Source organism: Panthera leo, chromosome A2 (assembly GCF_018350215.1).
Source record: "Panthera leo isolate Ple1 chromosome A2, P.leo_Ple1_pat1.1, whole genome shotgun sequence".
Lineage (NCBI taxonomy): Eukaryota > Metazoa > Chordata > Mammalia > Carnivora > Felidae > Panthera > Panthera leo.
The window spans coordinates 71,170,394-71,198,127 of record NC_056680.1 but is presented as its reverse complement, the minus strand read 5'-3'; the positions used below and the strand labels follow the sequence as shown (position 1 = coordinate 71,198,127).

At 49.9% G+C, this 27,734-nt stretch overlaps 1 protein-coding gene across 15 annotated transcripts in view; it reads right to left on the bottom strand.

Annotated features, from left to right (window-relative positions):
• Nucleotides 1–7,544: 7,544 nt before the first annotated feature.
• Nucleotides 7,545–27,734, bottom strand: part of GLI3 (GLI family zinc finger 3) — a 279,195-nt gene continuing 259,005 nt past the window's right edge. For all 15 annotated transcript variants that reach the window (XM_042914368.1, XM_042914464.1, XM_042914455.1 and 12 more), the window contains 5 exons: nt 23,650–23,799; nt 22,125–22,289; nt 16,259–16,549; nt 11,518–11,848; nt 7,545–10,522 (listed from right to left, as the gene is read on the bottom strand). In XM_042914368.1, the coding sequence (XP_042770302.1) occupies nt 8,217–10,522; nt 11,518–11,848; nt 16,259–16,549; nt 22,125–22,289; nt 23,650–23,799 (3,243 nt within the window). In that variant the 3' untranslated portion in view covers nt 7,545–8,216. The remainder of the gene's footprint in view (nt 10,523–11,517; nt 11,849–16,258; nt 16,550–22,124; nt 22,290–23,649; nt 23,800–27,734) is intronic.

Here is a 27,734-nt window from a genome sequence, read left to right as displayed (position 1 = left end):
CTCAGTCAGGGGACCGTGGACAGTCCCGGAGCCATGACTCAAGGAAGACATGCTGGGATTTTCCATTTGTCCTTCAGCCAATGTGATTTTTCTTGCCTACCAAGTTTGCCGCTTATTAAAAATTATCTCTGGGCAATACGTCCAGGTATGTTTTGGGTGAGCATTTGGAGGTTTAGAATCAGCCTCCAATGAAAATGCAGGTATTTCTTGTGTTGGCTCACCGGGGACATGGCCGCAGACCCCTCATCTTGGTGGTCAGGAGAGCAGCTCGGCTCCCTCCCTTCTCCCCCAGAGCCCTGGCTGGCTTCCACCTCAGCAACGGAACTCCTTGGCCTGGCTGTTCAGTAATCCTCGGCCAGCTGGCTGCCTCCTTTTCCTCTGGGAACGAAGTGAATCACAACTCCGCAGTGCTGTTGGCCCCTTGCAAGCCCCGAGGGCCGGGGGCCTGTGTCTGCCAGCTCAGAGGATCCGCAGCCCAACTTCTGAGCGGGGATCACGTGGGGCCCTTGAACTTCTGAGCACGGAAGGCTTCCCAGCCCCAGGGGAACAACACAGATCTGGAGACCCGCAGAATTCAAAAGGTGCAGGGCTGGCTGCTCACCGGGCAGGGCAAGCTTTCTGGTTCCCCTCTCCTTAGAGGCCCGTGCAGGAGGGCAGGGGGTGGGGCTGGGGGTGTTCTGGCAGGCGGGCCCAGCAAAGGAGAGCACCACTTGGTCCTTTCCCCACATCCCCCTCAGCTGCCCTCAGAGAAGGCACACTTCCATCTCACGCAGTCTCCGGTGGCTTGGTCGGTGCACGAGCGGGACACCAGGAGCGCGCCGGGTCATACATAGTAGCAAACGCTTAGCCGAGGTTTCATTTCAATGGCTCGGGGCTGCAGCGGTGGGAGGGAGGTGACCCCTGCCATACCCTTTGTACCACTGGCATCAGAGGCACATGTTCCAAGGCTAGACCTTTTTCAAAAGCGGAGATAGGACAGGGTTTTAGCTGCCTCTACCTGGGGCGACTAGGGGATCCTCTGGATGGAGCTTGAGCAAGCATCCTAACTAGACATCAGAGGTGCAGGAAGAGAAAAGCCAGGCCACACACGCTTCCCTCCCGCAGCTTGGCCAGGCTGGACCACGTCTGCAGCAGGCCTCTGGCCCGGGGAAGGGCCTTCAGGCAAGGTGGCCTGTGCCCCAGCGATGCCCCTGCTCCTTCCAGCCTGCCAGGGCTGCCTGTCCCTCTCACCTGGCGAAGGCCTGGGCAGGCTCAGCCGATGTGTGGGCTGGGCCTGCAGGGCTGCAGCGGGTGGGGAATCAGCTTTACTTTCTTAAAACGGTCCTGTCGCACGAAAAGAAGTTCACCCCTATGCACTATTAACTGGGGGATTCCGTGGAAAGTTCCTTGCTTACCTGGTGAAGAGCCAGGGATGGCAAGCCCTCCCTGTGCGTCCCGGGCACCATCATTGCCTGAGGCGTGCTCTGCCTTTGCAAGGTGGGGATGGGGTCAGCCTCCCAGGGGAGCGGGTGTGGGGGGGGGGGATCTGGGAGCGGATTGTGCAGAGCCCCCCTCGGCCCCTCTCTCCCCTCTCCTGCTTCCCTGGAGCAGAGCAGCTCTGGGCCCCGTGTGAGTCCAAAGACACCTCCTCCCCTCCCCACTCTCCCACATGCCGCCTGTCATACGCTGCCAGAAGGTGGTCTTAGAAGTCATTTTCCCTGAGAAGATCAAAATAATTTCCCACTCCAGTCTTGTCCCCAGCAAATTCCATTCCACACATCTGTCGAAACCTGCCCTCGTCCTTGTCACCTTCTCTTATCTCCCAGGAGGGCAGGCATCTGTCCCATGAGCCAGTTGGTTTCGAGGCTTGTTCTGTTTACTGTAACGTCAACCCCTTTCTCTCTTCTGCCTTTTTTTTACTGGAGGATGGACACAGTTAAGCTTCTTGTATGACGGACGGACAGACGGACAGAAGGAAGGCAGGAAGGAAGGAAGGAAGGGACGGAGGGAGAGAGAGAGGGAGGGAAGGGCAGGGGAGGGGAAGGGAGGGAGGGGAACAATCACAAGAAAAATCCAACTTTCCTCCTCTCCTTGACCCACCGTGTCTTTCCTTTCCCTTAGAAGTAGCATATTTCATACTCTGATTTCTCCCACCTCAGTAACACCACTAATGCTGTAACATGTATAGAGGATGGAAGCATCCTGTCACTTAATCACAGTGCTTTCTCTTTCTTCCTGGGAACACAGAGCAACATGTGTCTTCGTCTAGGTGGCCATCTTGGATGTGATGAAATGTGGCATCCTACTCGAAAGAGGCCACCAAATTCCCCTTTGTAACACATTTTTTGTCCCTCAGCTGTTGTCATCTGGTTTCTGTTCCCAACCATTCCACTGAAAAGCGCTTCCCGTGGTCACCCAGAACATCCTAGCTCCCAGCCCCAGTATTTTCCAGTCCACGTTTTCCTTGACCTACGTGTTGTTTTTGGCAACATTGGCCTCCTGATATTTGCCTTCCTGTTTCTAGACCACCCCTGCTGTCTCCTGCCATCCAACCTTCCTCTCTTCCCCTGCCACCCTCCTTCCCATGTGCCTACCCCTCCTCTTGACCCATGGGGTCAGCGTTCTTGGGGCTCGTTCTTCAACCTACCCCACCTGCACCTGGCCATGGCACCCTTCACCATTTGCTTCATCTGTCACCTGTGTACCAGACGCTCCCGAGTCTGGACACCTGCCTGCAGCATGTCTGTCCTTGTACCTTCGTTCCCTCTCAACCTGGAACCATTTTCTCCGCACGGAGCATAGGGCAATGTCTGGAGACATTTTTGGTTGTCACAAGCAGGAGTGGATGCTCCTGGCATCTAGTGGGCAGTGGCCTGGAATCCACTGAACGTCCTACATCATGCGGGACCGTTCCCCCACAAAGGCTACCCGATGCACAACGGCAACAATACAGAGGTTGAGAAGCCATGTCACATGCCCTTCAGATGGACAATGAATGACCCACCAAATGCCCTCTGATCATCTTCCACTGGGTACTCTGTGCTTGTCTGTCCCTCCCACTGGGCTAGATGCCTACAGGCTCACGGTGCTTTGTTCACCTCCCTGTCTCCGGTCCCCGTCGAGGAGTCTGAATAGAGTCTTAGGCATACAGGCAATGCTGTGAATTAGCGGGATGTGTAACTACTGCCAGCGTCATATCCCCAGATAGAATGTATGTCATCTGAAGGCAGGGACCCTCATAACCTGCCAGTGGGTGTTGAGAGGGAAGGGTGGAAACCGCAGGGGAAGCGGAAGATTTCGGTTCAGGTGAGACGATGTATAGAACCCAGGATCCCACGCCTCTGCTGGGCTAATCATGCCTGTGGCCACATAATGCTGGGGAAATTTTAAAAAGCCAAAAAACAGTTTAGATTCAATTACTATTTCTGAAAAGCATAAAGAGGTTGAATAACTAGGTAGAGGAGGCATGATCTAGGTCTACGTTGGTAAAGTGAGATTTTTTTTTAAGCTAATATTAACAGAAAGATGGGCCCAGATTATCCTTCGAATAGTAAGTCCATTATGAAGTAAAACCAAAGGTGGAAAGCTGCCCAGAAAAGGAAAAAAAAACAGAGGAGAAAAGGATGAATAAGATATTTTGGCAGTGGATTAATTGTTCCATCTATTCTAGCATTCTCTTATTAAATTCTCATTTGGGTAATACAGAACATCTTTGAGTTCCCCAAATTACCTAAACTTTTATGAAATGCCGAATAGATTGCACCCCTACCATTTCACCTCAAACTCTGCTTCTGATTCTACGTGGGAGGTGGGTTTTTCTTTTAATTTTTTAATGTTTATTTATTTTTGAGAGAGAGAGAGACAGAGTGTGAGCGGGAAGGGGCAGAAAAAGAGGGAGACACAGAATGTGAAACAGTCTCCAGGCTCCGAGCTGTCAGCACAGAGCCCAACGCGGGGCTCGAATTCACGAACCGTGAGGTCATGACCTGAGCCGAAGTTGGATGCTCCACTGAGACACCCAGGCACCCCCAGCAGAAGGTGTTTTCTTTAAACAAAGCCTTGAACTGCACCCGACTGCCCGCTCACATGAACTGAATCTATGGCATGTGCCCCATTCCTCGGGAACCCCATTTTCCTCCTGTCCTGTCTATGAATCTTGTGTGTCGTACTTTACCTTGACCTACTCCACAGCATACGGCTTTGTAAGCCAATGATTTTTTACTGAAAGTGGAGAACAAATTCTTTTTTTATTTTTTCTTGTATTCATGTGGACGCCTTACGTGAGGGCTCTAGTTATGGAAGCAAAGACATCGGGGCTCATGAGAGAAGTCCTCCCTTGTGAATTAGGAAAGCTCAAAGAGTCCCTATGACTGCAGAATCCCTGCTGGGAGATGGGGCGGGACACCTGGGTCTCCCACAGGATGGAAGTCCCCTGGGGACTTGCTGACGTACCTACAAGCGTGTGCTCGGGGGCCACGTGCATTATCCCCTATATCCCTTGAAGAGAGAGGATCACTTACAAAAGAGAAACCAGTTCAGTTGTTAGACATCGAACCTTATTCGCATCCTTCCCCAGAGTCTGGTGAAGGGATAAAATGAAGCAAAACGATTATGGTTGTAACCGGCGTGCCTCCCAGGTAGGCACCCTCACGGACGTCCCCACCGGCAGGTGCCTCAGCACCCCAATCTGGGGAGGAAGAATGGGAGTCTCAGGACAGATGCGCACTCAGCTTGTCTGTGTGTGTGGGGGTGGGGTGGGAGTGGGGGTGGGTAGGGTCTGGGTCCAAACACAAGCTCTGGATCCTTCCCAGGGAAGCCGCTCTCCCTTCAGCTACGGATCAAATAAACGACCCTGGAACAATTTCAGTACAAAGCGCTTTTTATTGACATTGTAAGAAACATGGTTCTTTCTTTTTGTTACAAAAGGAGTAGGTGGTTCTGAAAGCAAAAGTAGAGTCCACGCGTGGCGGGACCGCAGCCCTGGGCATGAGGTGGGCTTGGGGGCCTCACCGCACGGCTGCAGGCTGATCCGAGACGGCCCCGGGCCGGCCACATCCGAACACTACGCCTACAATCCTTAAATGTATTTACAGGTGTTTTCTTTTAAAAAAGGATTACACATTTTATTTTTTTAAAAATCTAAAAAAGGCGAAAAAAATGAACTTGTATCTTATTTTACACGTTTGCAGGATACACAACGGTAACTTGTCAGAAGAGAACATCCTCCATCAGTTCAAAACAACACGGGAAACCAGGTTACAAGACAGCTCAGACTCGGCTACAATCGCGTGCTCGCGGCCGGCCGGGGAGCGCGCGGCCCGGAGCCCCGGTCCATCCATCGGGCGACACCAACTGGTCCCTCGCATCGACGAGATTAACATAAAATAAGGCACATACATCGCAAGAATCACAACTGCGGCTCGAGAGGATGAGCCAATATATGAGGAGCAGGGTGCAGTCTCGTCAGCTCTCCAGAAAAGAACACGGAATGGTTTAACCTGTGAAACTATGGTGAACACAGGTGTTCAACAGGAAGACCATGTACGAGCCTGCACTGAAAGGCAGGATGTGAAACTAGGCAGTTGCTGCTGTCTCCCTCAACGCGTGGGGCAGGAAAGCAGAGAGAAGGTTGGAGGCTGGGGTGGGTCCTGTCCCAGCTGACGCCAAGTCCACAGACTTGTACGTGGCCCCGACAGACCCTCCTTCCACTGACTGTCCAGCATGACTGCACTCCCGGAAAAGTATGCCTTCTTCCTCCCTCTCCCCTGGTCCCCCTCTTTCTGAGATTTCCATGGAGAGAAGCCAAATGTGGAGCTGAAGCAAGGGTATCTCCTGCAAATCTAAGGGTAGAAGGTAAAAGTAGGAAAAGAAGAGGTGAAGGAGAACAGAGGCACAAGATGACAATGGTCCTCACCCAGCTGCCGTCCATCCTTCCACGAAGGACGAGGGTGACGTAGGAAACGATGGTAACTGAGAAATGGAGGTCGCCTCTGGGAATTTTCCTGGGGAGGGCCGTGTGGTGCCAGGGACCCGCTGTCCTCACTCAGGAGATGGGAGAACGCCCAGGACCCAAGCTTTGAGACAGAGGGAGGACGGGGGTCAGACCAAACCGTGACAGCATGTAAGATCAAGACCTGGAGAGGCTCGGGTTTGTGGAAAAAGGAGACTCGGGGAATGGATCACTGATTTTGTGACCGGATCCTGACCTGTGTGAGGAAAAAGCCTGGCTCTTTTCTGTTGGAACTTGGTAGACTCCACTCCACTGAGCTCAGATCAGTAGCCATCTTTTGCTTTGGGGCTCTGTTCCACAGCAGATGCATCCTTTGACCTAAAAGCAGGTGCTGGCTGTGGGCGGGAAAAGTCTCAACACCCCTCTTGATTTCAGGGAACATCCAATTGAAAGCAAACCCAACTTTGTCAGCCACAAAGTCCCAAAGGGCACGTTTACCTCCACGCTGAGATTCTTGGTCCAAATGAGAGAACACAAACGTGAGAAAAATGGGCTGGATCTAACATTTTGTTTTCCTATGACCTATTATTTTATTTGACTTGACTTTGTCTAATACTAATTCAAATGGCAAGAATAAAGGGGAAGAGCCACCCAATTGACTCATGAATCACTCTGGATAAATCCAACTCCAGGGTCAATGGGAAAAAAGGAGCAGGTAGTCTGAGGTGTTAATATTTTATTATTAATAGTTTACATATTTGTAAATGTGAAATGCTGGATAATCCATGTACTCTGTGCACACATAGTATGTCTTTTATGTGTATCGACTGCACATGGGAAGTAGCTGTACTCCTTTTAGTCTTTAAAATGTTTTAATCCAAAACGAAAGTACAGATTAAGTCCACATTCAGGACTAACTGCATAGAACATTTAACTTCTTAAATGGATGCATCGTTTAATAGACTGGGTGTAAGAAAAGGCATCCATCCACACAGCTACTAACCGTCCTCCCCAGTGCTCTTAAACACCAACAATTGTTAAAGGGATTTATTCCAAAGGTCATCATATGTGAGCTTTTTCTTTCACAACTAAGTTTTACCAGTCCCTTAAAATAGGGCACTTAGAATAGAAATACTCCTTCACTACAGTGGAATTAATATATGGCAATGACATAGGCGGCTGCTGGGTTGTTTCAATACCTATATACTTGGAACTATATATAATCAATTCTCAGTTACCTATGACGACGGGTAAAGAGATGGAACTATCATTAACAAATACAGCAAACCCACAAATGTTCCCCCAACTATTTCTACCCAGTAGCTTCACTCTACAATCTACCTAACTTCTCGTCGGGACAGATGCAAGTAGCAAACTCGTGGCCCTTCCCCTCTCTCCCTGGAGCGCGGAACAGCATCGAACGGTCGTGGGGACGGAGGGAGAAAAAGCAAGACAGATAACCGAGGAGTTGAGCGTGTAGACGTACCTGCCCTGAGTGCACTCGCGGACAGGAGAATTCTAAACCCCAACCGTGAACAAACTAGTTCATCTGCCAGAGCCCCAAATTCCCGCTGTGTGCAAGTGTCGAAAGCATGCCCTGACCTGAACTGGGGGGGGCGGGGGGGGGGGGCGAGGAGGGGGAGCAGGTAAAAAAAAATCGGTTATCTCTGCTACAGTGCCCCCACCAGAGATTCTTAAACTCACTATCCTTATTCCGATTCTTGTGCCCAGTGTGGGAATTACCAAAAACAAAAACAAAACAAAACGAAAGCCCTCCAAAAAACCAAAAACAAATACAGAGCACATGTAAAGGGAAATTTGGAAAGCTGGAAGCATCACCCCTCGGTCAAAAAGCACACCAACTCCTATTTCCTTTGAGTAACAGAGAAACATATCAAATCCTTTCGTCTGACCTCTCTTTGAAAAGAAATGAGAACATGCACATCGCACATTTACACTGGTTTACTAGAAAGGGGGATGGGCTTATAGTTTAAAAAAAAAAAAAGAGGATGGTTCTAGTGTAACAATACTGATTCAAAACTGAAATGGAAGACAGTTTCTCCCTAGAATACTTTAGGGTTGTTCAGAGTCCTTTTCCATAAAAGGAATATACTTGAAACACATCCCAGTTAGGTGAGATGAGATTGCTAAAATACATACAGAACTAAAAACAAAACAAAACAAAACAAAAAAACAGCAAAAAAACAAAAAACAAAAAAACTGAGTCCATTTAATCTTTTAAACTCCTAAAGTTTCACGTTGGTTGGCAGCCTTCTCCCCTAACGCCCTATTGCATAACCGCAAGGAATTTGCTTTCTTCCGCGAGGGAGGTCAGCAAGGAGCTCATGTCCCCGATGGCCATGTTGGTGGTGCTCACGGACAGCGCGGGCAGCGGGAGGGACGCGCGGGGCGTCGTGAGGCGGGAGGAGGAAAGGGAAAGGTTCTGAATGATGCTGGGGCTCAGGGCTCCTGACATCAGGCTGGCGTGGTCCCCGTCGTCTATGATGGCGTCAAAATCAATCTGCACCCCTTCCAGGTCATGGCCGTCAAGGCCGTCAACCGTGCTGGTCACCTGGTTAGCACCCGGGGAAAGTAATTCAGAGTTTTCGGCGCTGGCCCCCTGTAGTAGGCAATTGGCTTCCGAGATGGAGAAGGAACCAGTCTTCATGTCGTGCTGACCGAAGCCAACGGGTTGGTCATAGAACTGACCAGAGTAACCCTGCACGTTAGAACACAGCTGATGGGGCTGCCCTTGCATCTCCGTCTTGATGCCGTTCACCTTGCAGGTCTGACTTGTGTCACTGAGCTGTCCCTGCTGCAGAGAGAGGCTGCCCCTCAGCGCAGCCTGGCGCCGGCCGCCCCCGTAGCCGGCACACGGCTGGTAGCCCCTGGCGGCCGCCAAGCCTGCCGGCTGGCTGCCGATGCACGGAGGCCCCGGCAGGCCGCTCTCCGGCCCTTGATAGACATTGAGGTGTGAGGTAGCACTAACCTGCCCTAGCATCTGCTGAGCGCCGCGGCCGGCCCCTGGGTGGTGCACGCTGTCGCTGAGGAGCTGATGGGCCAGGTACCCCTGTCCCACCAGGTCTTGGGTGGCCATGCCACTCACCGCGGCTCCCGCGGACTCGCCGGGCACCCCCGGTGACAGGCCAAACTCTGGCTGGCTCCCGCTTCCCTGCGCTGAGGTGCTTTTCAGCTTTGCCGCTGGAATCCCGGCCCCGCAGACGCCATCCGGCAAGCCGGGCGCCCCCGGCTGCCTGTTGAGGCAGTTCCCGTACTGCTGGGCCTTGTAGGGCTGTGCGTGGAAGGCGTTTCCGCTGTGCTCGGGGCTGCCGTAGGAGCTGCCGGGCTCTGCGAGGCTCTGGTAGGCCCCGGCTGGGCCAGCTCCGCTCCTCAAGGCATCCTGTGGGTGCGCGCCCGGGTTGCCGTAGAGGCCGAAGGTTCGCGGCTGCGGCGCCGCGGGCCGCGGGCCGCATTTCAGCTTGGAGGAGCACAGGTCGGCGCTGCCGGAGCTGACTTCGTTCCACTGAATGGGCAGGTCGGATTTGCTGGCTTCGGTGCAGGGCTGCTCCAGCCGGCGGTACTGCTGGCCGGCGTGGCCGTCGGGCAGCCCCGGAGGCTCAAAGTCCCCGGGCCCGCACCCCAAGCCGGGCCCGGGGGGCACTTTGCCGTCGTCAGAGACGGCGCTTTGGAAGTGCTGCTCGTATCCCGCTTGGTTCTGGGAATTCAAATACTGCACCACGTCATCGGGCAAGAAATCCTCATCGTTCAGGTTCACGTCGGCGTCCACGGTCAGGGACTCCAGGGTGATGTTCTCAGTGATGCTCGGAGGGCAGGGAGACGGCAGGAAGTGGCGGGGCGGGCCGCCCTCGGGCCGAGTGTAGTTCTGAAGCACTAAGTTCCGCTTGTCCAGGGATGGGGGCAAACCCGGGGGGTCAAAGCCGTGGAGGCTGCTGAACCGCTGCACGCGGGGCAGGGAGAGGCTCTCGGAGACCGTCCTCACCGGGTCGCTGGCCCTCCTCACGCTGTTGCCCAGCACGTCCGGGGGCAGTAGAGGGCGACGGCCCGACCCGTGGGCGCCCCCGTCGCTACACCTCCGCGGAGGGTGGACGGGGGGCAGGGCCCCCGTGGGCTCCCTGCCGTCGCCGAGCAGGGCCATCCGGGTCTTCAGGCTCATCCTCTCCATGTTGGGCAGCGGCGTGGGGGGCGGCCCGCCAGTGGCCGCCGCGTACTTGGCTTTCAGCCGGTACTGCTGCGCAGGCGTGAGGCTGAGCAGGCTGGGCAGGCCCTCGCACTGGCTGGCCTCGCTGGACCTGCGCGAGGCGTCCGTGGAGATGGGGTCGTACGAGTCGGCCACGCTCACGTTCTGGGGCCGGCCCTCGGCCTGGGACGCCTCGCTGGACCTGCGGCTGGAGAAGCAGGGGGAGATGCCCGAGGAGCGCCGGCTGCTCAGGTAGGCCGAGCTGATGGTGCTGGTGCTGCTGTCCCTCCGGTTGAGCATGTTCAGCATGGTGATGTCCACACCAGAAAGGTCGCTTCTGTTCGGGAGCAGAGTCATGGGCCCGCCCAAACTGCAGCTGGTACTGGGCTGAGTGCCTGCGGAGGAAGGGTGGGAAACACAGATTCGTTTCAGGGTGACGTGGAACAGGCCCCGGGATTACAAGCCGGCGGGAAAGCTGGCCGACCCCCGGCTTAGACAAAACAGTAAAATCACCCTGGATCAGTTAAGCGGCTTCACACGTGGAGGTCTAGGGCAAGACGAAGAGTCCTGGGATGTGCACACAGTGCCTGGGTTACAGGCAAGGCCAAGGCCATTCCAGGAGTGTCATATGGACCAGAGGGCTTCCTCGGACATCCTGAGAAGGGGGAGTCTGCCTGAGCTGGTGGGTGGGGAGGTTCCCCCTTTAGGATACGCCCCGGTATTCGGTGCAATCTCAGGAGCGAAACCTGACATGGGTCTGCCAGTGCAAAAGGCTGCCTGGCTTCCCTTGAAACGTCAAATCAAGGTGGCTGCTGAACTGGGCCACCTGGGTGGCTCAGTAGGTTAAGCGCCTGACTTCAGCTCAGGTCATGATCTCATGGTCTGTGAGTTCCAGCCCCACATCCGGCTCCGTGCTGACAGTTCAGAGGCTGGAACCTACTTTGGCTTCTGTATCTCCGTCTCTCTGCCCAGCTCCCACTCATACTGTCTCTGTCTCTCTTAAAAATAAATAAACATTAAAAAGAAAAAAGGTGGTTGTGGAACTCCCAACTGTAGACTGGAAACCAGATGGCAATGCTAACCCCAAATGTCTTTGTTGCAGGGATCTCCCCACCCTGGTCTAACAGCTACAATTTCACCATCAGAACGGTAGTCATGCACACAGTATTATCATCCTGTGTGCTACTTTCTGTTTTGGGATCATCCCCTTATTACCTGTTTTTAAAATATGGACTCCCCAGAAAGGCAACCCTGACACGTACGTATGGTGACAGTATAATTTGAGGACCAGGGGACATACCAACACACATCAAGCCTGGTTCCTCTCACTGGTTTGTACAGAAAAGAACAGACAGCCCTGAGCTGACGTGAGGTAGGACACGGAACTCACCGTTTCCTATGAGAGGAGAGACTGCAGGGGCTTTGGGGGGTAGAATGGGGTTCAGTCGTGGCAGTATTCCATTCACTTGTTTGAGCCTTTCTAGTTTTACGTGTTCCATCCATTTGGTCCCTGCCGGATTCCTCCTGGCTTGCAAAGCGAGGGCCGTGGTGGCAGTGGAAATGGTCGAGTCCATGATTGGGGTTTCGTCGATGGCCCCGAGGTCTCCCACACCCCCGCCGTCAGTCAGAGGAAGCTCGAGCCCACTGTTGGAATAGTTGCTGATGGGGGACTGTTGGCTGCTGCATGAAGACTGACCACCAGGGCTTGGCTGAGATGTCTGCTGGGGTCGAGAGGAAAGCAGAGAAACGTCACCGCGAAGGAAAAAGGAAAGGGAGCTAGGAATGAGAGCTCATGCAGACCTAGCCCCGCAGGGAGCTCAGCGGGTTGCATGAGAAGAACTACGTGCTGGTGAAGGCAGGCGGCTTCCCTCGACCACAGAGACTGATGGAATGCCAGGCGGATGTGCAGTGGGGGCGATGGAAGCGGGGCTTGCTGCACGGGGTGTGACTGGCACCACCTCCGCTTGTGGAATCCCGCCCCAGAGGCCAGCTCTGCAAACACTCCCTCAGGTGCAATCCCGCTTGTACGACTTGACTTTATCCTCCGGGCAAAATACTAGGTCACTCTGAACCTCAGTTTCCTTATCCCTTTTAAAAGGGGGACGTCTTCTTTATCTTCGGGACCGTTGTGGGAATTGTGAGGCCCGGAAAGCACACGAAATATAAAAAGACCTGGGAAACATTTACTGATTGGCTCTGACAGCATCAGCTGGTCTTATTATCCCAGGTGGCTTTGGCCCAGAGGTTCATGCTGCTTGGCTACAGCATACGTGGAAGCTGAGCACCAGCAGCACACGAGACCCTCTCTGAGCTATTCAGGGATGGTTCCCCAAGCTCTCTGTGACCTCTGCCTCTTTCTGTGCGTACTTGACTGCTCTGTAGAACCCCAACCACGCTGTGGGTAAAGGCAGCTGTAGGAGGCACAACCTCCATCACTTAGCTTCTGCTGTACCCGGAGGGGTGGTGGGGGTGGGGGGCTTGAAAGGCTGCAAGTTACAGCCATCTGAGTCTGGGGAATGATCGAAAGTGCCTTGGCATTTCTCTAGGAGAATCAGGCAACGTCTCCCCGCCCCCAACCGTGTGGACTGTGGAAGACAATTCTGCAACTAGACAGAAACTTGATCTAGTCCACTGGTTCTCAGTCAGGGAGAGGACACCCCCCCCCCCACCCTGGAGCTCCTGGAGCTGGGGAGCAGAAAGCTGACTGTCCTCAGGTCTGGGGAGCACCATATAAAATGGCCCTCAAAGAGCAGTCTGCTCTATCTAAAATCCCACCAGTGCCCTGGTTGATACACAGTATCACCCCTTTTGTGTTGATAAGAAAAGTGATATTCGTTCAGAGAAGTTCAGTGACTGACCAGGGTCACAAAGTCACAAAGTCAATGGTGTGACCAGCCTAGACTCCCAGCTGGGGGCTAGTTCCATTCTTCCACAGTGCCTTCCTCCACCATTACTCTACAAACTGGAGCCTGACAGCAGCCGGAAGAGCAAATCCTCCAGGGAGAGAGAACCACACACACACACACACACACACACACACACACACACACACTCAGTGACAGACACCTACTGCCCCAGGTGGGCTGCACGGTACCGTCGGGAAGGGGTTTTAGACAGAGGGCTTCTCAGTAGAACCCGTTAACACTCGCTCTGCAACCACAGCACATACACCCAAGCAAATGAACACTTTCTAAGTGAGTGCCATGTGATACACGAAGTTTGTCCTGGGCAACCAAGCAGAGCAAAGTGAGACACACAAATGGGATCATGAGTTCGTGAAGCCTCGCTTGAGTTTTGCTTCCGCAGAATCTTGGGAGTGCCGGGCCACCTGCTCCTTCCCAAGGTACTTGGAGCATCCAGAGTTCTCTTGGTCTTTTCCTCTTGGACTGTCCACTCCGAGTGCGTGCGTGTGGATCTGTGTGGATGTGTACGTACACACGCACCGCAGACTCCTTTCCACAGGGCACAGGAGGAGATGCAAATGAGCTTGTAACGAGAGCTGCTCAGAGGAGCTCAGACATTTAAATATAGATTAACTTGCTAACAGCAAATGTATACAGATCGTCCTCAAAGAGGGAGGTACCTGTCTGGTCCAAGAATGAATTTACATGTGTCAATCTGATAATTAAATAGTCTTTGCGAACATCTGCTTGGTCGGCCCCAGTGTGATTTATTATGAAAGCCTAGACAAATAAAACGATGAGTTTCACCATCTAACTCCACATTTCCACATGCTGAACGTTCAAAACACATTGCTTCTATGTTTGAAACAGGTCTGAGTAATGGTCACTACCAAAGATATCACAAAGCACAAAAAAAACAAAAGAAAAATGGAACGCTTAAAAGTTAAATGTTAAAATGAACACAAAACAAAAAGGGCAGAGAAGCCAAAATTCCCTCACCTTATTACCCACTGTCCTTAGGAAGTGAGAACAAGACATTTAGGAGCATTACAAAGAAGAGATGTGGAATTAATAAGAAAAAAAGAAGAAAGAATTTAATTCATAGCATGATGATCAAAGACAAGTTTTTAAAGAAAGAACATTAGAAATTAAATCTCATATGCATTAGTAAATGTCTATGAAGGTGTCTACTTCTATTCGCATGTGTATGTACACAATAACCCCAGTAGGAAATTTGATTTTTTTAGCCTTACCTATAAAATATGGAGCTTCGTCTCGATCTCTATGATCCCTTCCAGCCCATGTTTCTATGATTTAATTACTTTATAAAATAGTTCACATCTTGGGGCATCTCAGATGTCACTGAGCCAAATAACTATAAGTTCCTATTTCTACCAATTTTCTTTTTAAATAATGGGTGTTTGGAGAGGAGATGACAAGTTTCCTTGGGCTAGGGATGTACATTAAAGGTACGAGAGGCTCTGGGTCCATAGGATGTCCAAAGAACATAAATCATTGTCTCTCGATGACATAATCTAGGAGACTACAGATTCATTTTCCTTGTTTCATTAAACACTTGAGGATAAACTGTTGAATGTTCTGCACAGTACAGGTGGACTTTATTTTAGGAAATTGATATGTGGTCCCAAAAGAAAGGAGTATAGAAAACACTGCCCGTGAACTGATTAATTTTAAACTATAGTGATGAGTCATAACACACACATCAACTTTTGACTAAGGTGCCTTTTCTTTTTCTTTTCTGACTCAGGTGCTTTTTAAAAGCAAAATACAGCTACCCTCTGGGAAGTAATGATAAATCTGGAGAGCTTATTTGTATTATTTTTGGCTAGACTTTATGTCGCTTTCTAAAACTTATAAGACAAACTCAGTAAGTCATTAAAATTCAATCAGTCATTCAACTCCACTCTGTCAACCCTGGAACTGAATGTGCATTCTTTCTTACCCATACGTACTGCTGTGTGGTGATATCACTCTGGAATTCACAGGATGTCCACCCGATTGCTGGACTGTCCTCATTTTAAGAAAATACTTCCTTAAACTGAGTATACATATGCCTGCCTGACCATTTCCAGGCATCTGTTAATCTAAGCGCACGGAGTACCTGGTAACTTTCCTGGTACCAGGAAATCTACCTGGTACATTTCCTCCTTATGCAGAGAGCGCCAGACCAGAACCTGACACGTTCCCAGAGCTGACTCCATTAGGTACACTGCCAAATACAAATGTACTGAACCTCTTCGGACAGCTTCTCTTTTCATTTTTCTCATCTTCTAAAAAGTCTTAGATGTTTCAGTATGGCACATACATAAAGAAAAATAACCAACAGAAGTTTGAGAGAAGCCGCGACTGTAGCATAAACCATCCATCAGTCACCAAACCAGAATGAGTTTTCCCTGTGACATCTTTCAAATTCCTCCCTTGCTCTCTGCCTCCTTGGTTCAGGTACCACAGCAGAAATGGTCTCTGGTCTATCAAGCCAATCCCTAGCCTGGAACTCAAGCTGGCTTTTCTAAAATAAACCAGTTGTGCCAAGTCATTCCCCATCACCAGTAAAATCTAATCTTTCTTATTCTCACTCGTTTTTACTTCTGCACATCCTCCCAGGGCCCCACGGTTTCTGCGGCCCTGCCCCTGCCCCTCTCTAAGTGCTGAACTTGAGGGCCACCCCCTCAGCCTCGCCAGTCACATCCTCAAGTGCACGGGTGGTTTGTTCCCCCCTTGAATGCTCTCATGCAGACTTGTGTTAAAGACCCAGCACATGGAGTTGTAAATATTTGCCTATTGCTGGTCTGTCTACCCTGCTGGACTGTAAGTGCCTAAAGACCGGGGATCACGGCTTATTTATCTCAGGGTCACCCGGGCAAAGCATAAGACAAAAAACATGTTTCCAGAAAGAATGGATGATTTTCTGCATTATGGCCCTGCTGAAAATGTAGACAGTCATGCCTCTCTACCTGCCACAACAAAGTGGTCTGGCTCCAGATTGATTTAGCTAACCGTTAGCAAACCTTGATGCTCTTTTCTGAGCTCTTCTACACTGATTCACCTTGAGTAAGGAACCCAGGTCTCTGAGCTCCTGACCTCTTCAATCAGAGAGCCCAGGGCAGTGAGGACCCGGGCAGTCTGGTCCCTCCTAATGCCCTAGCTGGCTTTTGAAAATGACCTAGGGTGGCTTGAGGTCAAGCAGAAGGAAAGTGAATGACATACCATGGGCTTCTCTGCCTTGACTGCTTTCACTTGGAGGCATTCTTCCCGCTTTGAGGTAGTGTTGCTGAGGTCCTTCTGCTCACCAAGGGCTCCCTGAGTCTGCCGGCCAGGTGACCTGGACTGTGAGTGGCTGCCGGAATCTCGTGGTGGGGGAGGCCGAGGATGTATGTCCCCACGCTGCTTCTTGGTGACATGAGCCTCTGGGCCATGCACTGTCTTCACATGCTTCCGGAGGGAACTGGGGTCTGTGTAGCGCTTAGTGCAGCCTGGGATTTTGCACACATACGGTTTCTGCCGAAAGCCACATGGAACGAAATAAGAGACGGTTATCAAAGGGATAACGCCCCAGCCCAACAGTCTCGTGGGTGCACACCGTATCTTGAATTCCTTCAAAAGCACTGCCGCAAAGCTGTGACGTGTTCAAATACCTCTACCTACTAAGTGTTTAATAAAGGCCATCTGAATACCAGTCAGTGAATCTAGCTTTAATAGGCTATTCTTTTAGAGAATGTGCTAGGAGAGCGAGGAGTGTGTAACTTGCCTGTATGTTCTTGGAAACATTTATCCTGAGAGTAGGAAGAAGTATTCTGTGTCACGGTAGCTACTCAATAGGTATTTGAAGATGATGGTAACAAAAGATGGTGGTAGTGACCACCATCTTCTTCTAAGAAGAAGGCTTAAAGACACCTGTCACCTAATCAGAAGAAAGCTATATGCCTTGGGGAGGGTCTGTGTGAAGAAATTCCTTAAGGATGTCCTGGTTTTCAGACCAAAAAAATCCCTACAGCCTTTGTGGAAATGTGCTCTCTATACACAGGCATAATTTTAAAACATTGCCAACCCCTCTTCAATGTTAGAGATCACTAAAATATGCCCGTTTGGGTGGCATTACCACGGTCTGGGATGATCAGGGCTCTGAATATCCAGAACCTTTCGGATTTTCAAAGCTCTAAAGCCCTGTTAGACCGTCTATGAAAGCTCACTCACAAACTGAGAAGGGCTGTTGGATGGTGTCCTGGAAATGAGGGTTCCTGATCTAGGCTTTGCTCTTGAACACTGAGGCCTGTGAATTATTTCCTTTGTGGGCCAGCGACAAACCTACAAATGCTGTCATTAAAAAGTATACGGATGCTTACAGCTAAATTATTCACTCAAATCACAGAATCACTGTCACCGACTCATGACCAACATCAGAACTGAGATCTTGTTTACCCGGCTTGAAATATAATATATGCATGAGTGCTTATATGAGTAGATGTCTATGTATATCAGAAGGTAAGCTATTAGGTAAGTGATAGTCATAAAAAGCATGATTAATGTAATGTACCCATTATATTAAAAAAGATGTCCTGTCTTAAAGAATGTATGTGTCTAAAAGATGCTTTTTCACTAAAAGCCCAAGAACAGACTGAGTGCTACATAAAACGATGAAATGTCCTAATGTAGTAAGTGAAGACTCCGAAAATTATCCCGAGAGACTTCACCTCCAAATTTGCGATTCTTTTGGGTAGAATTGATTCCCATTAACTATGAATTACTTCTATTCAGAGTCTTGTGTGATTTGCAGCATATATATAATGAGACGAGCACATCAAATTCTATGCATTAGGGACAGAAGAATGGCTCCAGCGATCAGGGCCATTACCTTATAGTGTTCTGACATCGGCCCTGTGCCTGCTCACCTCACTGCTGTGACAGGCTGTTCCATCAGCGGGAACACTGGGATGTGTGGTGCAGGTGTCAGGGAGGGGTTGGGCCGGGGGAGGGCACACAGCCAGGCCAGCACTATGCATCTGAGAAGCTCCTGTTCCCATAAATATATGCATGTGTATACTATGGGTTAGTTGGGAAAGAAGGACACAGTTAGAGATGGAGAGTCTACGCTTCTAGGACCGACAGCACCTACAAGTACATATGGACCCATCCATGTGCCCTTGTGTGTGAGCATACACAATATCCCCTTAAAAAAAAACCATCAGAACACGGGTTCAGGAAACTTAATGCGTTAACGAAAAAACACATTAACCCAGTTACATGGCTTCGCCTCCAAATTCAGTTGAGATCAATGGCTGAGATGAAACAGAACTGTAGGTGAAGATAAATGTTGCCGGTCTCACGGTCCGAGATAACTCAACTTCTGCCATGGCTGTCTTCTTTTTGACCCCCTCAACCGAAGGTACTTTGTGAAAGCCATGGATACTTTTGTGTACTTGACTTTGTAGAATTTACCCGACTAGATTTTTCAATAAACATTTCGTGGTCCCTACTCTATGCAAGACTCTGTGAACACAAAGTTATATACCGCAGGATTTGATGTCAGGGGATATAAAATACGCAGGAGAAATAGGACAGCATGTAATTATCACCAGGGTAAACTCTGAATGCTACAGAATGATGTGGACACAGGGGAACCATTTTTCAGTTGGGGTGATTGGAGGAGGCATCAGTTATTAAGTTTTTACATCTGGGTATAATGCCCAGCTCACTGGGTCATGGTAAGGGTTAAACAGGACAACATACACGAAATGCTCACCCTGATGTGTTGCACACAGTAATTACTCAATGAACAGAACTTTATTAGGAAGAGGAGCATTGCAGCTGGGTCCTGAAAGAAGAACAAGATTCTGAGGGATAAAAATGAGGGAAGGGGATGCGAAAGAAAAGCCAAGGTCCAGAGTCAGGACCGCTTCGTGCACAGGGGCATGGCTGTCAGCGCCATTCACGGCCACAAAGGTAAGAGGTCAAGCCTGGAAGGGCAGGCTTGGGCCCAGTGACAGCAGGTACAAGCCCAGGGAGTCTAAACTTTCCCTAAAGGTAAGAGGGAGCCACTGGAACTTTCTGGAGAAGGAGATACAACCGAGTCAGACCCCAAGGAAACTTGTTTAGTGTGGCTTTGGGAGGACATAAGCTGTGTGGTCTGGAGGAAGGGTCCCTGGCAGAGGTCACTGCTACAGCCCCACATGGGTGAGGCAGCCTGGGGGTGGGTGGGGAGGGCCAGACTGGCTTCTAGCCCACGGTATTCTGTGCCGAACCTGGAACAGCAAGGCGCTGTGTCACCTAACTAGCTCTCCCTATTTGTTTAGTGAATGAATGAAAGTACAAATAAGAAAGCAAATGAATGAAAGAAGATATCTAGGATTATCTAGGACCGTCTTATGACACAAATCTAGACTTCCTGGACAAACTTAATTTTGGTGGATGTGAAAATGTCCATCATTCTTAAGGCCCAAGCCTTGCATGCTCAAGGCTGTTAATTTATTTTAGATAAACTGTTCCACCCTGGTGAAAGAGAGGACTGACCGAGGTATCTATTACTCTCCTAATGGATAAACTTTCATACAGCATCGCACTTTTTACCTCACAGAAGTGTACAAGCTTAGCTGTAATGCATTTAAGCATAGCAAACTGCGGTGCACATATTTTAGGTCCATAAGAAAGACACAAAGCTGAGTAAGTATGTTTGTACATGTGCATACCACTAATCTTAACACACTCACTGCCCCAATTTCTCCATAAGAACAGGGGTGGGCCCTGGGCCTTGGGCCTATATACTATAGGAATGAATGTCTTCTAAATTTCTAGTCATAATTGTGCGTATATATATATATATATATATATATATATATATGGAATGCAGTTAAGTATTTTAATTTAATTCTAAGTTAATCGCATTCCCTAAAACATTTTAAACTGAGATATAATTCACATACCATTAAAAGAACACTTCGAAATTGCACGGTGCAGTGGCGTTTTGTACATCCGCAATCTTGTGCAACTGTCACTACTATCAATCAAATTCTAGGATGTTTTCATCATCCCCAAAAGAAATCCTTACCCTATTCCCTTCCCCTCAGCCTCTGGCAACCACTAATCTGCTTTCTGTCTCTATGGATTCGCCTAGACTCCCTGGAGGTTCTCACAAAACAAGTACAGTAGGTGACACTACAAGAAGTGCGGGTAGTAAAAGCTTTTTTATTATGTTTTAAAATATTTTCCTTTGTTTATATTTAAGAGACACAGAGAGAGACAGAGCAAGAGCGGGGGAGGGGCAGAGAGAGAGAGGGAGACACAGAATCCGAAGCAGGCTCCGGGCTCCGAGCTGTCAGCACACAGCCCGATGCGGGGCTTGAACCCACGAACCGGGAGATCACGACCTGAGCCGAAGTCGGACGCCCAACCGACTGAGCCACCCAGGTGCCCCTGTAAAAGCATTTTTGACGTGAAAATATGGGTATGTGGGATCTCCCCCAAAGCATCCTCAAACAGTTGACTAATAATGAGATTCCAAAGGATGCAATCTCCTTAGTCCACCATGACCCTTTCAAAAAGAGTTCACACATGTGAACCTGCACATATGAGCTTCAGTGTGAGTGTGCTTTTAAGAAAGTGTGGGGGACGCCTGGGTGGCTCAGTGGGTTAAGCGTCTGATTCTTGATTTCTGCTCAGGTCATGATCTCGCGGTTCGCATTGGACTCTGTGCTGACACTGCAGAGCCTGCATGGGATTCTCTCTGTCCCTTTCTCTCTGCTGTTCCCCTGCTCGTAGTCTTTCTCCCTCTCTCTCAAAATAAAGAGATAAACTTAAAAAAAAAAAAAAAAGTGTCGTTAATCTCTTCGGAGATGTTTTTGCTCTGTCCCTTAAGCTGAAGGGACATTTGGCAAGGACCTTAAAGCCAATGGTCCCTGAGCTGAAAGGTCAAATGCTCCTCTCTCACACACTGCAACCGCACTGATGACGTGCTTAGCGGGGCAGAACGATGTCTCCTGTTGACAAATTCTGGCCAGCCATCGCATTTTTACCCAAAACGTGAAGAGCTTTTTTGTTCATCTCTGGATTCATTCAAGAGAAGGCATCACAGACAAGTCAGAACTTGAGCTAGACCTTCAAATAGAAGCTGGAGGCCTATAGGTAGACATGCATTAAAACACAGGCAAAACAGGGGCACCCGGGTGGCTCAGCGGGTTAAGGGTCCGACTTGGGCTCAGGTCATGATCTCACGGTTCGTGGGTTCAAGCCCTGCATCGGGCTTTGTGCTGACAGCTCAGAACCCGGAGCCTGCTTCGGTTTCTGTGTCTCCCTCTCTCTCTCTGCCCCTTCCCAGCTGGTGCTCTCTCTCAAAAATGAATAAAAATTAAAAAAAAAAAAATAAGCAAAATAGTTTGGAATCATTTTCATTCTTAGGCTCCTTCTGACATTTTGGGGGGATAAGTACCTACAAATAACAGCAACACAGCAGGAACCACCCATTAACCATGGCGCTTTTATTCAATATGCTGTCTTAAATGACTGACCAGCAACCATTCTGGTTTGCTGAGAATAGCTCTCCCAAGATCCTCTGGAATTGAGAATGTCTGGAAATCCTGTTTAGCCAAGGCTGGTTGCCCTGTGAAAGTCTTTTTGGATATAATGCATTTAAAGATACCACCTGGAGAAAGCAAACAAAAGTGGCTGTCTTAGCAGTAAGCTATCAGCTGTCAGCACACTGCTTCTGATCTATCCTGGGTGCTTACAGGGTCGTCCTCTGCATGGATCCTGCTATTCCAGGAGGAGCAAGCGGTAGCAATGCCACAGTTAAATGCTCCGACTGTTTGACCAGTAGGTGGCAGTTCTGAACAACTGTGAGACTAGTCAGGGGTTTGAGGTTCCCTCCTGATCTGCATTCCTCGGCAAACCAGGCCCCTTTTCAGCCCCTACCTCTGAGGCTCCAGGCCCCCACCTGCAGCCGCAGCCAGTGCACGCTCTTGCTGGGGATGGCAGACAGGAAATCAGATGGGATGGGCCTCCCCTCCGTGTGCATTGCCCACGAGGGCTCTTTGTTTGCACCACGAGCTCTGGGCCCAAAGAATGTCTCGTAGAGGAGCCTCACCTCATTGGAATGCGTCCTGTTTTGGTGCTTGGCGCGATCGGAGGCATTTGAGAAAGCCTTGTTGCAACCTTCGTGCTCACAGACGTACGGTTTCTCTCCAGTGTGGGATCTCAAGTGCGTTTTCAAGTTTTCTAGTCTCGAGTAGGCCTTTGTGCAACCTTCAAACTGGGGACAACAGGTAAATCTGCATTACTCCACACAATCCCGGCTTATGCCCAACAGTCCCTCAGAGTTGATGAAAGACTGACGTCTGGAGGGTCAGCAGCTTTTCAAAACCGAGGAACAAAAGTCCACTAAACTCTGCATTTATTGGGATTCAGATGGGGCTCAGTGCAGTTCAAGAGACTGCATTTTCAGGGCTAGTAAAAGTCCTGGAGGTCTTTTTTTTTTTTTTTTTTTTTTAATAGACCACTCAATGTGCACAATGGGTTTCATTATCTGCTCACTGATCTCCTCAAATTCCCACTGATTTTAGATTCAGCACAAAGTTCACTAATATGGCTTTGTGTCCATACAAAGGCACTGAATTTGATCATGTTTGTAAAGGGCCTTTAAGATGTAAAGTGCAGGGCTGAGCAGTGCCCATGTGTTTGGAGGCACCTCAGGGAAAGAGGCTGAGTCCCAGCCACCCTGCGGGTGGATACCAGGCCGTGGGGATAGACTAGGAAGGCAAAGAAAAACTCTCAAGTCATCTGGGTTATACTTTTAAAAGTGAACTCAAGTGTTTCAAGTCCAGGCTTGCACCTCCTTCTGCCCTCCGAGTCCTCCAGCGTGATGGGCATTTGTGCTGGGGCCGGCGTGGTGGTCACATGCTCATTCCCAGTGCCCGCCAGGGCGTCCCAGCCACTGCTGCCCACTTGCCACTCCGCACAACTGTGCTATGTGATGTGCTAGCTGCCTGCCAGCAGAGGCTGACTTTATATTTACCGTTCTTTAAATTAAATTAAATTAAATTAAATTAAATTAAATTAAGGGGCACCTGGGTGGCTCAGTCGGTTAAACGTCCAACTTCAGCTCAGGTCATGATCTCACGGTCGGTGAGTTCGAGCCCTGCGTTGGGCTCTGTGCTGATGGCTCAGAGCCTGGAACCTGCCTTTGGATTCTGGGTCTCCCTCTCTCTCGGCCCCTCCCCCGCCTCTCTCTCTCTCAAAAATAAACATCAAAAAATTTTTAAAAATTTTAAATTAAAAAATTATCAGTTCCTTGGTTGCTCTGGACAAGTCTCAAAAGCACCCAAGAGGCACATGTGGCTCATGGCCACCTTGTTGGACAGCGCAGATGACTTCTACTGTCCCCCAAAACGTGGCTGTTGCTCTCCACTTCTGGCGATCCCCCCATTTCAGAACCCCTTCTCAGAACTACCGGCATTCAACACAGACACCCGTGCCTCCAGCCACCCAGCCGCACCCCCCTCAGCTCGGTTCATCAGCATAGCATGTAGAGGCCCGCGGGTGACCCTGAACCCCCACCTGACACACACTAGTGCCAGATGGCCCCAAGCCAGCAGCCTGTGCCGCACACTCACAGTGCATTTGTGAGGCTTCTCCCCCGTGTGTCTCCTCATGTGCACCACCAGCATGTACTGGGCTTTGAAGGGCTTCTGCTCTCTCGAGCAATCCAACCATCGGCACACGAATTCCTTCTTCTCACCATGAATATGGTCATTATTTATATGCTGGGGGTTGGAAAAAAAAGAAAGGGAGAGAGCAATGCAGGACTCCTTTCTGAAGGCTACAGAAGGGGGCGCAGAAAGTGCCCCAACCGGAGGCCCTAAGGAACATAGGACAATTTTATATACAAGTGATTTTGTGTCAGTTCGTATGTTTCTTAAATAAATCTGCTCCTAGTAACTGTGCACGCTTCATTTCTAAGTAGCAGGAGTCTCCCTATTCGGAGGAAGCTGGGTGTCCCAGAAATGCCTCTGAAGGTGGGGGGTTTGTGAAATGAGGTGAGCCCGCACACCCTCGCTGGGCCTCTGCAAAGTGGGGGTCTCATGGTCGACAGAGCAGCTGGGTGCTTGCTCCCCAGCTCGCACGCACTCTGGGTCCCGGGTTAGCGCTGTGGCTGACACTGCAGAGAACGGGAACACGAGCACACGTGTGTGTGTGCACACCTGATTCTGCATAAAGGGCCAGCAAAAAACCAAAGCACCTTTTCAAACTACACTTTAGTTCCAATTTGTGGGTTTTTTTCTCGTTGGGTAATAATCACAGACAAACGAACTAGATACTGAAGAGAACCAGGGAGCAACAAAATGCTTTAGTCTCAGGATCTTAGCCTTCCTCAGGGACAAAATAAAGGGATGGCTTCCCTAAGTGCTAAGGTTCTTTCCAGCTCTATGTAATTCTATTAACTTGGTTTTTAATATGAAGATAAATTTCCCTGAACTCCTTAACCATTCAAAGTTTTCAAATAATGTTAGGCTCCCTGGATTCACACCCCAAGACCCAGGAAACCTAAGGAAGCACCAGAGGCAGAGAAAGTTCTCAACTAGGATCCCATTTAAGTCCATTTAAATAAGATGATGATGTGATTTAAGTATCCAGTTATGGGTTAGTGAGGAAAGCTGGGCCCTGGGTGGAACCTGTTGCTTTTATTCTCTGGTTACCCCACATCCTATTTGCCTTCATTTAAGGCTCTTGCAAGCCCTTTCTGAAACATCCACGGAAACCCCACACAAATGAATCTGTTCAATGAGAGAACGCTCCCTTTGGGTTCCATGCACTGTGTGCTGTGACAGAACACTTAATTACTTTCTTGCTTAGGCTCTGGCTCCTGAATGAGTGGTCTCTGGGGGCCTGAGGGCAAGATGCCACCCTCAGTCGGCCTTTCTCCATTCCTCCAGGAGGCGGTCTGCTAGAACAAATGACGTTGGTCCCACTTTCTGGAGGTGAAAAATGGGTGCGGGCAGAGAAAGGCAGTTGCTGTGAACTCTCTGTCGGAGAGCTGAGCAGCTGTCGGAAAGGTGGAAGAACCAAGGAGAGTGGGTGACTGAGCAGAGCACAGCGGGAGACAACCAGGGTCCTCTCAGAAGCGCTGCAAGCCACAAGGAAACCACACAGAGTCACTTGGGTCCCCAAGGGTGTAGCAACCCAGGACACACAGACGTGGGTGTCCTCTGAAAAGCCAACTATCCTAAGTACTAGCATTTCTTAAAAGTTATGTATATGAGGGTATGAGGAGAACAGAGGTGCTGGACAGGGGATACCATGCAATCTTCAAATTTATGCTTCAAGCGCATCTTTGCGGCCCACACCTATCAGCCAGGACTGTCCCGAGGTATGCCAGAGCCCAGCCTTTAAGCCCACGGAACACACAAGGGCTCTGCAAACTCTCCTTTCCAGGGGAAACAGCTGCTGATCACACAAATCCATTCCCTAAACACTGCTCTTGGTTCACTTTCTCCCAAGTCATTGGAAATAAGCTACTTGGATTGAGGGACACGAAAAGAAAAAGGAGACAGGAGGGGAAGGAGGAAGGAGGAAAGGGGCAGGCTGAGCTGGAAAGCTGAATTAGAACCAGGGCTGAGCCTCCTCCTGGAGGGCAGGATCCACATCTTTTAGCTTCTTATTCTCAGCAACTGACCAGTGTCCCTGGCACCTGGCAGGTCCTTGGTAAATATTTGCTGAATTGATTCGGACTCATGTGCACACTGAACTTGAGCTGGACAAAAGAGCTTGAACTTGATGCTCCTGCTGATCTAACTCAGCTTCATTTCACCTGGTATCCATACAACATGACTGCAAGTAAAGGGTTCTGTTACTTGAAGATAACACACTCTCAAGAATTCAAAAGGATTTGAATGCTATGCAGATGTGAGCTCTACCCTGCCGGGTGGAGTAAGCGAATTCAAGGTGAGTTCACTCTATTTTGCATGTACACTTCCTGGAGAGAACTGAGTGCTTGTTACCCAAGACTCCCAGGTCTCCGAGGGGAGACGTGTGGGGCTACCTGAGCATGAGCTGCAAAATCAGAGTTTTCTGAGTGGATGCTGCATTTAAGCTGAGTCTCAAGTTTTCTAGAAACGCTTTTTCTCATCAATTAACAAACGCTTCCTGTACGATCTGTGATTGCAACGTTTTACTGGTCTCTCATGCGTTTACTGGGGCTGTGTGTACTGGGGTCCACTCCACACCAGGCCCTGTGCCGGGGAATCAGACAGACATACTTCCTGCCCTAAGGAAATGACAGTCTACCGGAGCCAAGCAGATAATGGCTTAAATTACCATATAATTATAGTTGTGATCAGTGTTATGAAAGGAAGTAAGAGGGTTTTCTAAAAATAATTAACAGGGGGTCTCAAATCTGCGTCCAAAGAGCAGGGTGAGTTTCTTCAATGACGTGGCAGGACCTAAGCGAGGGGCAGAGACCAGCCAGGTGTGCAGATCGGGAACGGGGTGGGGAGAAAGGGTCAGCACGGCAGAAAAGTGAGACCTGTGGGACAGAACCTGGTGCCTTTGAAGAACAGTGTGAGGAACATGCGTGGCAGGAGAGGATGGGTGGATGGGTCTAGCAGACACAGGAAGCTTCCAGCACGCCACTGCGTGGTGCGGTAAGAAGGTAAGAGTTTCCATGGGCTGGGAGGATGCCGCTGAGGTAGGCGAGCTTGGGCCCACTTGGGATGCAGAGTGCTGGGTCAGATCACCAGCAGCACGACTGCAGGATACAACCTTGGACAGAATGCACGTCCAGAGAGCAGCACTTGGACGCCTGCCCCCAAGGACAGAGTACCAAGGTTAACGGGCCTTACTCGGGGCGGGGAGCTGGAATGAGCAACAGGGGAGGCGTCAAGGGTGGCCAGTGAAGTCAGAGACTCTAGGAGGAGAGGGAAGGGGTCTGTTCCTCTGGGTGAGGCAACTGAGGAGAAGCCAATACCCCAGCAGCCCCCTCAAGTGCATGCCAAGCGATGGAAGGCTCTGAAGGAGAGGTTTAAACCGGAAGGCTGGGAAGTCACAGCAGCGGCCTACAAAGGTGTGGAAGGACCCGCTGCAAAGCTGGAGAAGAGAACTGACAAGGAGCTGGAGAGCACAGTGACTAAAAGATCCCCTTTCCTATTTATACCTCAACAACTCTCATTGATCTTGGCCTCTGGGACGATCTCTAATCCGGGGATCTCATGGAGATCAGCCATTGCATCCCCACATGGGGAGGGACGCAGAAGAATCTACACCAGGAAGTAGGAGCAACCTCACTTTCCCAAAGGTTAGCATCTTGGGGATTTTCCTTCTCGGTCCCTGTACAGGAGACCTGAGTTCCACCTCATATGCTTTTATAATTTGCTGAAACTGCTCGAGTGAAAACTTGGAGTGAGACCACAAGTTATTTTTCTTGAAATGAGATCCTACCACCTCAGCCGGCAGGGCCCAGGTCCAAGTGCTGAGCACAGGACGTAATCAATTACTCTACAGAAATATGGATGCATCCTTCTGCCTACTTGGGCAGCTCAAATGCATTTTAAGCTGAACACATTTCCTGGCTCTAGATTTCAAGTGAAAATTCAAATTCTAAGAAATCATAGATTTTACATGTCCATGGGTCCTAAATATTTACGTTTCTTTCCCAAGCTGCTTTGGCCTCTGTGGTGAGTGTCCACAGGAGGGCTCATCTTAG